General features: G+C 39.8%; 1 protein-coding gene across 2 annotated transcripts in view; it reads left to right on the plus strand.

Moving 5' to 3' along the window:
• Thsd7b (thrombospondin type 1 domain containing 7B) overlaps positions 1-17,663 on the plus strand; it is an 898,652-nt gene that overhangs the window by 338,032 nt on the left and 542,957 nt on the right. For both annotated transcript variants that reach the window (XM_039090425.1, NM_001191669.1), the window contains one exon: positions 11,889-12,058. In XM_039090425.1, coding sequence (XP_038946353.1) covers positions 11,889-12,058 — 170 coding nt within the window. The remainder of the gene's footprint in view (positions 1-11,888; positions 12,059-17,663) is intronic.

Genomic DNA, 17,663 nt, shown 5'->3' on the forward strand with positions numbered 1-17,663 from the left:
CAGCCCCATGCTCATTAGTATTGTTGTTTTAGGATATAGTTTTTACTTTTAATTACGTGTTTGCATGTGTACATGGATGTGCATGTGTCCATGAGTGCAGGTGCTTCTGGAGGCCAGAAGAGGGTGTTGGGTTGCTAGGAACTGTAGCTACAAGGAGCTGTGATCTATGTGACTTGGGTCTTAGAAACTGAACTTAGTTCTTCTGCAAAAGCAGCAAATACTCTTAACACTGAACTGGCTCTCCAGCCCCATAGTGCTGTTGATCTTATTTCTGTTGTTGCTGTTGTTGCCGATTTGATTACACTGTTATTTAAGCTACATGTAGCATCTGAGAATGATAGAATCGCACGTCTAAGTATTTGAATCTAATGCAGATTTAAGATTGACCACCAGTGGGCAATAGGCTTTAGGCATGAGTTCATGGGTTCAGACACTAGATTCTAGGATGCAAACAGAAAGGAAAGGGCTGAGTTGATCAGTTATAATGCCTATTCATGTCTTATCTCCCTGGTATCTGGAATTTTAACATCTTTCTGGAACTCTATCCTCTGAGTCTTCAATGCCAAGGTGTTTAACTCTTTATGTGCGGGCAAGGAAGAAATACAACAATCATTTGTCCCGCTTTCTTTTCTCCTCCATCCTGCGTTTCATCTATTAGACAGTTGTTTCCACCTTCAAAGGCCATCTAGGATACAACTGCTTTGCTCCATGCTCAGCACTATTGCTGCTGTCTGGCTACCCTAGGCTTACCCTTATCATTTCTTTCACACTTACCTGCATTCTTCATTGCCCTCCTGGGTGATCTTTTTAATACCTACATTACTTCATCTTGTTAACCACCACCCCAAATTTTCCTAATTTGTTATTGCCTTTGGGAAACCATCACCTTTATACTATCCTTCAGGATAGTTCTCTATGCAGTTTGGTTTTCTGTCTCTGCCCTTAGAGCACTGGCCTCTATGTAATTTTTTTTGGGGTGGGGGCAAGCATTTTCCCAGCTTGACTTTTGAACATGCTTGCTGACCTGCTAGAACTACAATGTCTCTCTGGTCCTCTACTCTCTGCCTTTTCCACTCTGGACTCAGATCTTCTTTGATGAGGGTCTCTGTGTCCATCTCTCTTTTCTGCTGGCATGATACCATGTTAGATTCTGAGAACTAATGGAAGGCAGACATCTTCCCTGGGTTTTGGAAACTGCCCCCATCCCTGTTGTATGAAATCACTTATAGTAGACATGGAGGTAGTCAGAATGTCGTTGCTAAGGAAAGGGAGGGTAGACACACCATTCCTGATGGAGACTGATTGTCAGGGACATTTTGGCATCAGTCTCTGGTGCATGACCTTAGTACCTTTACCCAGCTATGCTTTATGAGTTGTAATCCTGGATATAACCCATATGTCTGCCCTAATATTCCCCTTCTCAGGAGTGTGTGAGCCTTTAAGGGTGATTGGAAGTATGCTCATTCACTAACAGCAAGGACCCCAGAGTTGTTTCCCCGTGAGAGGGTGGATAATTTACACATAAAGAACTGAAAAGGGAGCAATGTGAGGAAGTGGATTTCAAGGATTTCTTGAAAAAGTTACTCACCTTATAGAAAATTGTCTTTGGCAAATTTTAGTGATGATTTGAATTTCCATAGTTAGAATAAATGGTGCTTGTCTAACTGGCAGTTTGTAGATAGAAGAGTGAAAATAGATCCCTATTTATCATCTTGAGTAAAGCTATAGTACAAGTGGATCAAGGACCTCAACATAAAACCAGATACAGTGAATCTAATAGAAGAGAACGTAGGAAAGAGCATCAGACTCATTGGCACAGGGGTAAATTTCCTGAATAGAACACCAATGGCTCAGCCTCTAAGATTAACAATTGCTAAATGGGAACTCATGTAACTGAAAGGCTTCTGTAAGGAAAAAGACACCATCAATGAGGCAAATTGGCAACATACAGATTGGGAAAAACTTCACTAACCCTACATCCACAGATAGCTAATATCCAAAATATATAAAGGACTCAAGATGTTAGACTCCAAGAACAAAACAACCCAATTTAAAAATGGGGTGCAGAGCTAAACAAAGAACTCACAATAGAAGAATCTTGAATAGCTAAGAAGCATTTAAAGAAATGTTCAAAGCCCTTAGTCACCAGGGAAATGCAAATCAAAATGACACTAATCATTTTGCACCAATCAGAATGGCTAAGTTCAAATTCTCAAGTGACATCACATGCTGGTGAGGATGTAGAGAAAGAGGAACACTCCTCAACTACTGGTGGGATTGCAAACTGGTACTACCACTGGGGGAATCAATCTTGCAGTTCCTCAGAAAATCGGAAATAGTTCTACCTGAATACCCAGTTATACAACTCTTGGGCATATACCTAGAAGATGCTCCACCATACCACAAGGACACATGTTCCAGTATGTTCATAGCAGTCTTATTTATGATAGCCAGTAGCTGGAAACAATTCAGGTGTCCCTCAGCCAAAGAATGGATACAGAAAATGTGTTTCGTTTATACAGTGGAATACTGTTCAGCTATTAAAAATGAGGAAATTATGAATTTTTCAGGAAATGGATGGAACTAGAAATCTTTTGCTTGGTTTATAGTACCTTCTCCTTGTAACTACCTTTCCTCTATATAAAGTGCTAAAATTTAACCCTGTGAAAGTATAATTACAAAACAACTCATTGACAGGGATTTTAAAGCCATGTTTCTGTGTGACTAGAAGGATTATCTTGATAGTGAGAAATGCTATTGGATAGATATCACTGATGGGATCACAAGGACCAACGGAGGACATATTTATTTTATTTTATTTTATTTTATTTTTATTGTATATTTTATTTATTTACATTTCAAATGTTATCCCCTTTCCTGGTTTCCCCTACAGAAATCCCCTATCCCATCCCCCTCTCCTTGCTTCTGTGAGGGTGCTCCCACACTCATCCACCTATTGCCGCCTCCCCACCCTGATATTCCCCTACACTGGTGCAGCGAGCCTTCATAGGACCAAGGGCCTCTCCTCCCAATAATGTCCAACAAGGCCATCCTCTGCTACCAATGTGGCTGGCACCATGGGTCACTCCATGTGTACCCTTTGATTGGTGTGGTTTTGTCCTTGGGATCTCTGGGGATAAGGGGGTTTAGTTGGTTGATATCAGTTTCTTCAATCCTTTTTCTAACTACTCCATTGGGGACTCTGTGCTCAGTCCAATTGTTGACTGCAAGCATCCCTATCTATATTGGTCAGGCTCTGGAAGAGCCTCTCAAGAGACAATTATATCAGGCTCCTGTCTGCAAGCACTTCTTGGCATCCACAATAGTATCTGGGTTTGGTGTCTGTATATGGGATGGAACCCGAGGTAGGGCAGTCTCAGGATGGCCTTTCCTTCAATCTCTGACCCACACTTTGTCTCTGTATTTCCTCCCATGAATATTTTGTTCCCCCTTCTAAGAAGAACTGAAGCATCCACAGTTTGGTCTTTCTTCCTCATGAGCTTCATGTGGTCTGTGAATTATGTCTTGGGTATTCTGAGATTTTGGTCTAATATCAACTTTTCAGTGAGTACATATCATGTGTGTTCTTTTGTGACTGGGTTACCTCACTCAGGATGGTATTTTCTAGTTTCATCCATTTGCCTAAGAATTTCATGAAATCATTGTTTTAATAGCTGAGTAGTACTCCATTGTGTAAATGTACCACATTTTCTGTATCCATTCCTCTGTTGAAGGACATCAGGGTACTTTCCAACTTCTGATTATTATAAAGAAGGCTGCTACGAACATAGTGGAGCATGTGTCCTTGTTATATGTTACAGCATCTTTTGGATATATGCTCATGAGTGGTATAGCTGGGTCCTCAGGTAGTACTATGTCCAATTTTCTGAGGTACTGCCAGACTGATTTCCAGAGTAGTTGTACCAGCTTGCAATCCCACCAACAGTGGGGGTGGGGTGTCCCTCTTTCTTGGCATCCTCACCAGCATCTGCTGTCACCTGAGTTTCTGATCTTAGCCATTTTGAATATTTCTTTAGGTTCTCTTCAGCCATTCATTATTCCTCAGTTGAGAATTTTATGTTTAGCTCTGTATCCCATCTTTTAATAGGATTATTTGATCCTCTGGAGTCTAACTTCTTGAGATTTTTGTATATACTAGATATTACCCCTCTATTGGATGTAGGATTGATAAAGATCTTTTCCCAATCTATGGAATGTCATTTTGTCCTAATGATAGTGTTCTTTGCCTTACAGAAGCTTTGAAATTTTCTGAAGTCCCGTTTGTCCATTGTTGGTCTTAGAACATAAGGCACTGGTGTTCTGTTCAGGAAATTTTCTCCTGTAACCATGTGTTTGAAGCTATTCCCTACTTTCTCTTCTACTAGGTTCAGTGTATCTGGTTTTATGTGGAGGTCCTTGATCCACTTGGACTTGAGCTTTGTACAAGGAGACAAGAATGGATTGATTTCCATTCTTCTACATGCTGAACTCTAGTTGAACCACCATTATTTGTTGAAAATGCTATCTTTTTTCCACTGGATGGCTTTAGCTTCTTTGTCAAAGTTCAAGTGACCATAGGTGTGTGGGTTCATTTCTGGGTCTTCAATTCTCTTCCATTGAGCTACCTGCCTGTCTTTGTACTAATAACATACATTTTTTTCATCACTATTGCTCTGTAATATTGCTTGAGGTCAGGAATGGTGATTCCCCCAGAGATTCTTTTATTGTTGAGGATAGTTTTCGCTATCCTGTTTTTTTTTTATTCACAATAAATTTGCAAATTACTCTTTCTGACTCTTTGAAAAATTTAGTTGGGATTTTGATGAAGATTGTATTGAATCTGTAGATTGTTTTTACCATGATGGCCATTCTTGCTATATTAATCCAGCCAATCCATGAGCATGGGATATCTTTCTATCTTTTGAAATCCCCTTTGATTTCTTTCTTCAGAAACTTGAAGTTCTTGTCATACAGATCTTTCACTTGCTTTGTTAGAGTTACACCAAGGTATTTTATATTACTTGAGTATTGTGAAGGATGTCATTTCCCTAATTTCTTTTTCAGCCTTTTTATCCTTTGAGTATAGGAAGGCTACTGATTTGTTTGAGCTAAATTTATATCCAGCCACTTGGCTGAAGTTTTTATCAGCTGGAGGAGTTCTCTGGTAGAATTTTTGTGGTCACTTAAGTATATTATCTTATCATCTGCAAATAGTCGTATTTTGACTTCTTCCTTTCCAATTTCTATCCTTTTGACCTCATTTTGTTTGTCTAATTGTTCTGGTAGGATTTTGCATAGTATATTGAATCTGTAGGGACAGAGTGGGCAGCTTTGCTGAGTCCCTGATTTCAGTGGGATTGCTTCACGTTTCTCTCCATTTAGTTTGATGTGGACTATTGGTTTGTTGTACATTGCTTTTACTGTGTTTAGGTATGGGCCCTGGAATCCTAATCTTTCCAAGAGTTTTATCATAAGTGGGTGTTGAGAGGCACCAGATACAATTCCTCTAACCAGCACCAGTACTTGCTGTTTCTTGGAATAACCAGCCAAGCCGAGCACCTACTCTGTACTGACCTTCCATTCAGTTTTACCACACGGAAGCTTTTTGGCTGTCCCATTCATACCATAAGAGAGTCAAGTACACTTGACTCTGACTTCTACCCCACCACTTACTATGTTCCATTAGAGTCATTAGTTTCATGCCCACTCTCTCATACTCTCTCATAAGAGTAAATAATATTTTCGTATAGGATGATTGAGAATATAAGTTGAAACACAGTGCCTTCACTCACTAAGGCAAAGCCTGCTATTGAACAGGTGGCAGGAACTGTTGGATGCCATTGTTTACTAATTAAATGATGTATTCTGATACCCTGACAGTAATGCCATGACAGGCAGACAGTCAAGAAAAAACAAATTAATCCCATATGTATGTCAGTGTGGGGGAAATGGAAATTCACTCACTTCTTTTCTTTGGTTTTTATCTCCTTCACTGGAAGCATTTTCACAGCTTTCAGTGGGTTGCTTCCCTGGAATACATAGGCCCCCGGTTTCTAAGACTCCATCTTCCTCTCCTGAGCAGGAGGGCAAAATGAAGATGTTGAAAGTCCATGGAGTTGTAAACAGGGATTTGCAAAGAAGCCTGGTCTTTGACACAGACTCAGTCATTAAAGAGAATGTCACAGGCTGGAGAGCCAGCCTTTGCCAAGACCTGTTGCCACAAGCACTTCTGAGAAAGCAAGTATATCGTTTAGCTGAGCGTACTCCTTTGATTTCTTATTCTGTCAGATCCTAGAGACACACTCTCTCAGGTTGCTGAAGTTCAGGGCGCTGTGTTTTCATGGCTGCTGGGTGATTTGTGACTAAACATCACTGAGGCTTTTGGAAAACAGGAAGTGAAAGACATGAGCGAAGTGTGAAATGACCCACATTTAAAACGGAGCACAAGCTCTTTACTGGGATGCTTTTTTTCTTTGCCTCTTGCTGCACTGATATTTTCTCAGGACAGAAAACAATTGTGGTTGTGATAAAGGCCCCATTTTTTTTAGAGTTTTTTTTGTCACTTGCTAGGGAATGAAAGTTGGACCATCCTAGTTAATGAACTACCAACAAAGATTTTGTCTTTTTACGTACACTCCTCAGTCATTAAACTTCCCTGTTTTCATTGTCCTTCATAATGACTTCTAAAATCTATCCATCACTAATGATTACAGGGTTGTGAAAATTAATTGGAAAAGCAGTTTGTACAAGATAACCCCTTCCCAGTTTCACTTGCAATACTACTGAACATTTTCCCATGTTCCTCTTGACACCTTCTTTGCTGTAATGGGAACGTGGCACTAAAAAATATCTAATCTAGAAAATATCATCCTGAGTGAGGTAACCCAATCACAGAAAAACACACATAGTTGCACTGGTTGATAAGTGGATATTAGTCCAAATGCTCGGATTACCCAAGATGCACAGAACACATGAAACTCAAGACAGATGATCAAAATGTGGATGCTTCAATTCTTCTTTAAAAGGGGAACAAGAATACCCTTAGCAGGGGATAGGGAGGCAAAGTATAGAACAGAGGCTGAAGGAACAGCCATTCAGAGCCTGCCCCACATGTGGTCCATATATATACAGGCACCAAACTAGATAAGATGGGTGAAGCAAAGAAGTACAGGCTGACAGAAACCATATGTAGATCTCTCCTGAGAGACACGGCAGAATATGGCAAATACGTAGGCGAATGCCAGCAGCAAACCACTGAACTGAGAATGGGACCCCCGTTGAAAGAATCAGAGAAAGGACTGAAAGAGCTGAAGGGGCTGGAGACCCCATACGAACAACAATGCCAAGCAACCAGAGCTTCCAGGGACTAAGCCACTACCCAAAGACTACACATGGACTGACCCTGGGCTCCAACGGCATAGGTAGCAATGAATAGCCTAGGAAGGGCACCAGTGGAAGGGGACGCCCTTGGTCCTGCCAAGGCTGGACCCCCAGTGAATGGGATTGATGGGGGGAGGGTGGTAATGGGGGTTGGATTGGGAGGGGAACACCCATATAGAAGGAGAAGGGGAGTGGCTACGGGGATGTTGGCCTGGAAACCAGGAAAGGGAATAACATTTGAAATGTAAATAAGAAATGCTCAACTTAGTAAAGATGGAAAATAAATAAATAAAATTAAAAAGATATCTAATCTAGAACATAATAATTTTTAAAGGATTTAAAATTTTTTCTTCTATAATTTTAAATATTTGGACAATGAATCCAAACCATATCCACTTCACACATCCCTTCTAACACATTTGAGGCTTTCTCAATGCAGCTCCCTCACCACTCAATGTTCTGCCTTTCATTTTCTTAAATAAAAATCATTGAACCCTAAACCATGCTGTCTGTGTGCCCATGAATGTGCCACCAGCCACTTGCCAGTAACACACTACAGTGACCACAAGCCTGATAAAAGGTAACGCCCCCTTTCTCGGTAGACATCTACTACTGATGACGCCTCAGCTTGGAGGGAAGCAGAGCAAGTGAGCCACATCCTGATCTATGGAGGAATTTTAACTATTTGTGCAGCAGCCATGCCATTTCTAAGGAAAGCATTCCTCCCCACACTCTGGCTCTAGCGTTCTTTCTTCCCCACAATCCTGAATTTTAGGGTTAAAATTTAGTGTTAAAGTAGTTGATATAGACATCCCATTTGTGGCTGAACACCCAGGCTCTTCTTATTCTGACTACTTTGAATTGTCTCTGCATTAGCCACAGTCTATCTTAAAATAAGCTTCTCTCATCAACAGCACAGATCTATGGGTGTAAACACAAACATTTATATGTAGTTTGACAGCATGAACATTTAATAAAACAACAGTAGGTTAGCCCTAGGGCTCATGAACTCCTGAGCCATGGGTTAATGACCATATTTATAGTGCCAGGTCTGAATTCTTTCCTGGGTTGTACACTTCAAATCAGAGTGTTTGGCTACCCCCACAACAGCCATGCCACTATTCGCCCAGAGGAAAATGTTATCTGTCAGCACAATGTAGGAGCATACAGGATACACTGATAGTTAAGACCCAATATATTACTATTGATGAAACCTATATAATCTTCATGAATAAATGTGTGGTTTCATGGTACGTGTGTGTGTGGGGGGGTGTGGTAAAGCAGCAATGGACAAATACACAGAGAAGGATATAAGAAGACAGAAGCAATAGGAGTTTAGATCAGTTGGTAGAATGCTTGACAATGGTGTAGGATGCCCTAGGTTCAGTCACCACCACTGCATAAAAGAGTTGTGATGTTCTGGAGTTTAAGAGGATCCGATTCCAGGTTTGTCTACATAACAAGTGAGTTCAAAACAAGTCTGGAATACATGCTCCTGTCTCAAGTAATTAAAAGAATACACACACACACACACACACACACACACACACACACACACACACACACACAAAGTAGAGATGAAGTACAGAAAAGCATATAAAGAATATTAACTTTTATTATATGCCAAGTTCAGTGTTTGGTGTGATTATCTGCATCTTATAAGTGGGGTAATAGAGATCAAGTTTAACAAGTTGAAGGACTAATGGGTAACAAGGCTCCCATTTTGATCAGGGTGATGGGAATCCTAAGTAGGTGTATACTAAACCTCTTGTTTGCCTGTCATACTAGTTGCAAGTCAGCTGCTGTAGCTAGCCCCCTTATTAGACAGAGAGACTTCTTTAGGAGAGTCAAGAAAGAAGAGGGCCTGAAGAAGTGTTGAATAACCATCCAGTCCTATAGTCAGTCACCAACCTCACTTCACTTTTCCATAGAACTGAGTGACCTGTGTCCCATAGCTCAGAGCCAAGTCTTTAGTTACGCACTCAGACAGAACTGGGTAAGAAATTGGGAAATGGTTACTTTATAGCTATTCCTTCAGAGGGGCTCTGCCTCATGATTTGGGGAGACCTGGCTTCCTCTCAGTATTTCTGTTGTCCATAAATTAAAAGAATTTTGTTTGTGTTCACCTACAAGGAAGATGATTTGATCTTAAGACCCCAAAGTCCTTCTTTGTCACAAATCACTTACCCTGGTGTGTGTACAGTACAGATGTTTATATATGGTATCTTTTATAGTATCTATTTGTACATGTAAATTTGTGTGTGAGTGTATGTGTGAGTGTGTGTGTGAGCACAGGTGGTGGCCAGAGATTGACAGCAGGTATTTTCCTTAATTCATCTTTACCTTATTTTCAAGACAAGATCCTCCCCTAATTCTGAAACTCGCTTATCCATCTAGACTGACTGGCCAAAAAGTTCCAAATCCTCATTTCTCCAACCCCACCTGAGTTTCTCACATGCGAGCTGGCCATCTGAATTCAGGTCCTCACATTTGCACAGCTGAACCTTCTCCCCAGAAGTCCCTCGCCCACACATCTTTAAGTCTGGGGAAATCAAGTTGAACCGAGGTAATAAAGAAGAGGGAGGAAAAGGAAGTTTCCACATTCCTGCAGGAAGTGTCTTCACGTCTGAATTTTCATCTCTACACTGAGCTCCTTAAAGACTAATGCTTCTAGGAGTTCAAGCTTTTTAGAATGATGGCATTCACTGCGAGGGATTTGTTCATTATCAAGATTCTTAGATATTTTCATATTTGCTGCTTGATTTTCATCTTCACTCTCACTTCTGAAAAAAACATGGTCTTACTGACATGTGATAATTATTACATTTTACTTTATTATGAGCAATCACATAGCTGAGAAATCTTTCCTCAATCTGAGAATGTTCTCAGGGATTCTTTATTATTTTAGAAGGTGATGGGTCTGTGGGAATATATGAGGAAGTGGTGGATTATATTAAAGATTTGGGCTTGAGGAACTCTGTAATAACCCACAGAAGGAAAGTATGTCTGAAGATGTTAATCCAGATGTGAATTTTGACAATATTGTTTTCTATGAATTGTACATAAACTCTGTTGTATTTTTTTAGACCTTCAGTTTTTGAATTTTTAATTATAAGCATTTAATTTATCCTTTTTCCATCTTTATTAAATTGGGTATTTCTCAATTACATTTCAAATGTTATTCCCTTTCCCGGTTTCCATGCCAACATGCCCCTAACCCCTACCCCTCACCTTCTACATGGGTGTTCCCCTCCTAATCCTCCCCCCAAGAATCCTGTTCACTACAGGCAGGACCAAGGACTTCCCCTTCCATTGGTGCCCTAACTAGGCTATTCATTGCTACCTATGCAGTTGGAGTCCAGGGTCAGTCCATGTATAATCTTTGGGTAGTGGCTTAGTCCCTGGAAGCTCTGGTTGCTTGGCATTGTTGTTCATATGGGGTCTCAAGCCCCTTCAGCTCTTTCAGTCCTTTCTCTGATTCCTTCAACGGGGGTCCCATTCTTAGTTCAGTGGTTTGCTGCTGGCATTCGCCTATGTGTTTGCCATATTCTGGCTGTGGGTCTCAGGAGAGATCTACATCCAGTTTCTGTCAGCCTGCACTTCTTTGCTTCACCCATCTTACCTAGTTTGGTGGCTGTATATGTATGGACCACATGTGGGACAGGCTCTGAATGGCCGTTCCTTCAGCCTCTGTTCTAAACTTTGCCTCCCTATTCCCTGCCAAGGGTATTCTTGTTTCCCTTTTAAAGAAGGAGTGAAGCATCCACATTTTTGTCATCCTTCTTGAGTTTCATGTATTATTTACTACTTTAGTTTTGTCTCCTTTAAAATGTTTCTTAAACAATTAATTATAAGCTGGGGAGAGCCATCACTAAGTCAGTTTAAATAACTTTATGCCACTTGTGTTGAAAAATATTTGTTGACTGAACGTAGTGACATATAGAGTGTTAACACATTTTAATAAACATGTAACACACATTTTAATGAATTCATCTTAATTGCTTTATCCCGGTGTCAAGGTGTTAAATGGGAGGAAAATGATTTCTACACTGTGATTGAGATGTTAGAGTCCATTTGAAAAGAGAATATCTGCAGGAGGATACATTACTCTCCTAATTGAAAAAGAAAGCTAGCTAGCATGTAGTTATCTGGAAGTCTGTCTAATAGCTCTCAGTGACAATTTCCGCTGTCATTTATGAGCCTCATGTGTTTCCAGGTTCTTCCTCTAATTCTTCTCTCTCTTCCACTTTATTCTGAGATATATCCATTGCTTGCTTTACTTTCCTTCCTTTGGTCTGGTCACCGAGTGCTGTCTGTTGCCACAGTGTACAGTGTATAGCTGTGCGGTTCTATAGGAAATAATAGGATTTAGTAATGCAAAGTCAGGATGCTTATTTCTCCAGCATGAAAAAGATTTTCCTACATATTTGATGTCATTGCCTGCTTTCTTTGGAACTGTATAGTTTCCTCATGGCCTCTTCTTGTTTTAAACAAATCAAACTGAACAGGTATTCCTGGAGAACCTCCGAATGGAAGGAATGTCAAGTCTCTCTTCTTCTGGAGCAACAGGACCCACTTTGGCATAAGACAGGACCAATCTGCGGTGGTGGGATCCAGACCCGGGAGGTGTACTGTGCCCAGAGCTTCCCAGCAACCATCACATCAAGAACCAAGGAAGGTAGGCAGCCAGCTCCTGGCAGAGGGTACTGCTGGATGAAAGGAGAACCCACCCTTGTACCACTCCTAGAATTTTTATTACCTTGGAAAGAACTATTACTTTGCTCTTTGAAATTTTATACATTTTATTTCTGTCATATCCATTCACTAAGACCTTCCTTCAACTTCCCCTAGTGCCTCTGCTCCATCATTCTCCCAACTTTATGTCCTGTTTTCTGGACAATAATGCCAAAAGTTCAACTTGTACTTCCCACGTGAACATAAGTGTGGAACCAACCCCTGGAGTATGGGAAGCCTACCAGTGGCCAAATGAGAGTGACTTTTTTTTCTTTTGTTTCACTCAGCAAACATCAACTATTGATAGCTCCTGGATAAGGGTGGAGTCTTGGTGCCCCCTCCCCTATCTGTGTTGGAACTTTGACTACATTGATCCTGTGCAGGTCCTATGTGGGTAACCATAAGTTCTGTTCGTGTGTCTAACAGTCCCGATGTTCTGAGAAGCATACATACATTTTACTGCTTTTCTCCTCGTCTTTCAGCTCTGACATTCTTTCTGTCCACTCTTCTGCTATAGTCTCTGGAGACTTGGATGGGTGAAGGTTAATATAGATGACTCATCCACAATTAAGCATACAGTTACTTATACTTGGTACTTTGACTAGCTATAAGTCTCTGCATTAATTCCTACCAGTTACATACCAAACTTCTATGACCAAGGTTTTATAAGGTAGTTTGCAAACGTGACCTTTTAGCAAAACAACATTTCTTCCTAGTGCCTATAATTTCTCCACTCGTGAGCTTTTGACCAGATTTACAGTGCCAGGTATAAAATACCTCCTGTGGAACAGTCATTCAAAAAGTGGTTGGTTATTATCATGATGGTAACCATCATGCCATTACTGTACCAGCTGTCACCTCTTGCTAGGAAGGTTGACATCATAGGATGTAAGATCTAGCCCCACATGAGAGGCTTGATATTATTTCTGCTTCAGTAGCCTGCACTATCCAGTCTGATATATGAGAGCTTGTGAGCAAGGAGAGCTTCTGGGTCAGCCTACGTTAGCCTCTCTGTGTTCTCTATCCAAAATAAGTGATGCTTTCAACAGTTATATCTTGCCATCAAGTTATTGTAGGCAACCAAGAGCCATAGCAATAGCTTTTATTGCTTTAGTTATTGCCAAGATCTCCCTGACCCACCACTCATAGGGAAGTAGGCTGTGACTACCACTGTGATTTGTACTTAATTACTGTATCTTCTGGGAGCAGTATGGTATATCTACCTCTGTACTTCTGTTCAAATTCCTTCATATATTCCAAAACACACTGGATTTCCATAAGGATTCTTCATATATCCTTAGTTTTAGTTACCTTCCTCTACTCCCTGATATTCTACGTTTTATTGCATTTTGTGAGAGTGTATATTTCTACAGATGCATCCCTTCCAAATATCAATAATCCACTATTCTATTGGCAAATTTTAAACATCTAAAAGGGGTGATCCTAGAAGAAAAGGAAAGGACAATATTGTTCTTTATCTTCAGCCCTCTGTTAGAGAGGTACATTTTCTATTATGGGCCAGTTTGTGAAGTTTATGGCAATGATAACATGTATGAGGAAACTTGTATAGATTTGTGAAAGTTTATTGACTGAATATAAGGGATTGAAGGACAAGTCTTGTGCTCCAGATGAACCTATGGCTTCTACAAGTTACTGGGAGAGTTGAGGCTAAATGAATCCTCTGCTCGTGGGATGGACTTGAGACTAGGGTGTTCCTGGGGCTTCCCAGGTGTCTATATCCCACTCCTGTGAGATTTGTTTAGGAAGATGGGATTCAAGATTTCTTATTATGTTAAAATATAACTTTTATTATGTATAGCTTTCCATGCTAGGTATACCTTTGTGTCCAATCTCAGAGTTCTAGAAGCATCTACAGCTCTGAGCTTAAATAATCACCTTTTGGGGTAATGCTACTTAAAAATAGTAATTGTTTTTCTCTTCTCTAATTACAATCATGAAACTTGACAACTTTACGTGCTTTTCGTTTCAAAAGAAAAAAATCACTGCCACAACTCTTCTAAACTTGGAAAACACAGTATGTAGTTGAAGAGCTCCAGGCTATCCTTCAAATGTTGAGGATGTTTCTGTCCCACCTCTTCTTTTCTTACCTTTCACTTGTGAGTACGGTTCAAGGAGCCTCAAAGACAAACACGTGAATAAACATGGCCCACATATTTTTTTCTGCTTTGACTCTGTATCTTCTATTGAAATTTTATCTTCCTAAGGTTTCTTTTTATAAAGAATAATGATCCTTTCAATAACTCTCCTACGTCTGAAGTTCTTTTCAACCACATTTCTAGCTTTGTTAGTAGAAACTTGTGTAATGGGCAGAGTCCTTGATCATTTTTATTCTCAACTTGACACAACCCAGTGTCTCCTGAGAAGAGGTTACAAACTTCAGTTGATGACTGGCCTTGAATAGGATAACGTGTTGGTATAATTGTAGGAGGGCGTGTTGATTGATGATTAATGTAGAAGGGTTAGCCCATGTGGACAACAGTATCCCTAGGTACGCGGTTGTTGGCTAGAGAGCACTATCTCCATTCCTTTTGCTCCACTTCCTGCTTCAGTTGCTACCCTGACTTCCTTCCCCCGTCAGTAGATTGTGGCATGGAAAGGGAAGCCCACTAAACACTTTCCAGGTTGCTTTTGTTCAAAGTGTTTCTTTTATCACAGCAACAGAAAGCAATCTAGATTATGCACGGAGATTACAATCAGGAAAACCTTGTGAAGAGGATATTTTAGTACTGAAGAATAAATATTACACAATAAAAGAGCAAACAAAGAAGAGATGTTCACTACAGATTGAGTACCATTAATAAAGCACAGAAAAATGAGGATGCTGTCTTCAGCCAAGATACACTCGAGAATCAATCTTGGGTTCATGGGGAAACAATAAGCACTTTAAAAGCCCTCAGTTCTGAGGGAAGGGATGTCTGAGGATATAAACATGCTGACGTGTGTCTAAGCCATGTCTTCTCGTGTAGAGCCGAGTACAGCAAATGAAGCTCTTCTTTAATGCATCACAACCACATGGAAGGCGAGAAATAGTGACCCACTTACTCTGTAGCAGTTATCAAAGGTTTTATTTTGCTCTGTAGTACAAGTGAACCTCCCTTATAAGATGCTTTCATTTTTTACTATCATTCATACGTAAACCTGGATAAAAGCAGTGCTATAAAAATTTCTTCTAGACACAAATTAAATGCAAGGGAAACTTTGAGTTTCTATTGTAAAACGATAGTGTCTACTTGTCCAATTAGGTCAATAAGATTTAAATATTTCTAACTTTTTCTGTTAAGGTAGTAATAAATGACAAAACTAATTATTTTTCTTTTAAAAATTAATTAATTTATGTGTGTGCACATGCATATGTATGCAGTGTGCTTAAGTCAGAAGACACCCCTGGTAGTCAGTTCACCCTTTATACTGCTTGGGTTCTGGGAATCAAATAAAAGTTGTCAGGCCTCTATCAAAGCCTTCTCTCCTGCCCCTTTAAAACAATTTTTAAACTGGTGATCTTGATTTGATTTTCTTCAAAAACATTCTGTCACGGGCCAGCTTTACTTTAGTCTATGTCCTAAGCACATAGGTATCTCTCCAGTAATTTCTTATCATTTCATTAGGAAACAATATAACGATTATGCTTTCTTATTGTCCAGTTTTGTGATCATTGCAAACACCACATGGTCAAAGACATTTTAGAATCCCTGAAGGTAATTCTCCTGGTTTATTGTCATTGTATATAGGGACTTAGTACAGATGCTTCTACTTGGACACGGCCTTTACACTGTTGTGAGGAGAACTGAGGGAGTAAAGGTTTTATAGGCATTGACAATGGAGGCTTTCTGCATTACTCTGGAGTTAATTCTTTATTTTTGATGGTATGTCTGATCTTTGAAAGCAGAGGATGAATTTCCTTATTATCAGCTCCATGTAAGAATATTAAATTGTCTATATGCTAAGCATTGAAGTCCTGTTGGCAAACGTATCCGGCTGTTTAGGAATGTTTTGAGGTACAAATAATATTAGTTCTGAGCAGCTGGAACTATTTCTTGAGGTAAGATTGAAAAAGATCTTCTCCAATCCTGCCAAGGACTAGAAGTGTTCTTTGCTTGTCTTTAGAGACTGGTCTTCCGATCAGTATGCTGCTTTATAAGTGAGAATGAGGTGGCATAGGGATATTATTAGGCACCACCCTTCACTGTCACCTGAAAGGCAAAACAGGCTGTTTAAACAGGGTGGTAGCATTTTATCTTGTTTGTACTAGGAATGAAAATGGACAGTGAATGAAATAGCCTTTGCTAACTCACAGTGGAACCCTCGATGAGAATATTGTCAAAGCCTAAATAAGTAAGAGCACTGACCTATTATAGTTCCACCTTGGAAATTTCTTCTGTTATTGGGATGATGGCTGCAGGGGAAAGTCAACAGAAGAAAGCAGAAGAATAAAATCAATAGACCCATCTCCATACTCCTCAGTTAATCCAATAGTGAAGGAAGAAGTTGAGTGAACACAGGGGTGTGATTTATACTAATAAGCAACAGAAGGAGTCAGAGACCTAGAAAAAAAGAGATATTGTGTGTGTGTGTGTGTGTGTGTGTGTGTGTGTATATATATATATATATATATATATATATATATATATATATATATATATATAGAGAGAGAGAGAGAGAGAGAGAGACAAGAGTGTCAGGGGAGGGAAGGATGGCATCATAAGTCAAGCCCCAGGGACCTATTAGACTATCCTGTTACACTGTGTTCTCTCTCTGCTTTTCTCTCAAACCCATAAGTTGTAGGATGGTGTTTGGGAATTGAAAGTCATTTTTCCATAGTTTATTGTTAAGGAGTGCATAAGTAGTCCACTGTTGAGTTTGGCGCTCTCTCTCTCTCTCTCTCTCTCTCTCTCTCTCTCTCTCTCTCATACTTTATTAGATATTTTTATGTATTTACAAGTCAAATGTTACCCCCTTTCCAGTCCCCCCTCTCCCATCCCCTCCCATGCTTCTATGAGACTGCTCTCCCTCCCACCCACCCACTCCCATATCGCCACCCTGGCATTCCCCTACACTGGGGAAATGAGCCTTCACAGGACCAAAGACTTTCTTAAGTAAGGAGACTTCTTACAAAGTTACCCAGTCATGGTGGTGTAGGCAAATTTTCTAAAAATAACGGAAATTAAAAGAGATAGTAACATTTTATATATACATATATATGTTTAACATTATATAGGCAAATATCAACTACATGATGGATTGTTTAATTGAATGGTTGAGACTGATGGATGATAGATTGACAAAAATAGATAAAAGATATATATGAATATAGCTTTAATATTCTCTTCAAAATGTGAATCATTTTGCACAGAGAAAAAGATTATTAAATATTTAGAGGCAACTTGGTCACTGGAAGTGTAAATTAAGGTTGATTTTTATAGGCTGTGTTGATTGCTTTTTAAAAATCTAAGCTCAGTGCCTTTCTAAATCAAGTGTAGCAAACATAGGTTGGTGTGATATAGGCATGTTTATTAAATTACTATGATTAG

Source organism: Rattus norvegicus, chromosome 13 (assembly GCF_036323735.1).
Source record: "Rattus norvegicus strain BN/NHsdMcwi chromosome 13, GRCr8, whole genome shotgun sequence".
NCBI lineage: Eukaryota > Metazoa > Chordata > Mammalia > Rodentia > Muridae > Rattus > Rattus norvegicus.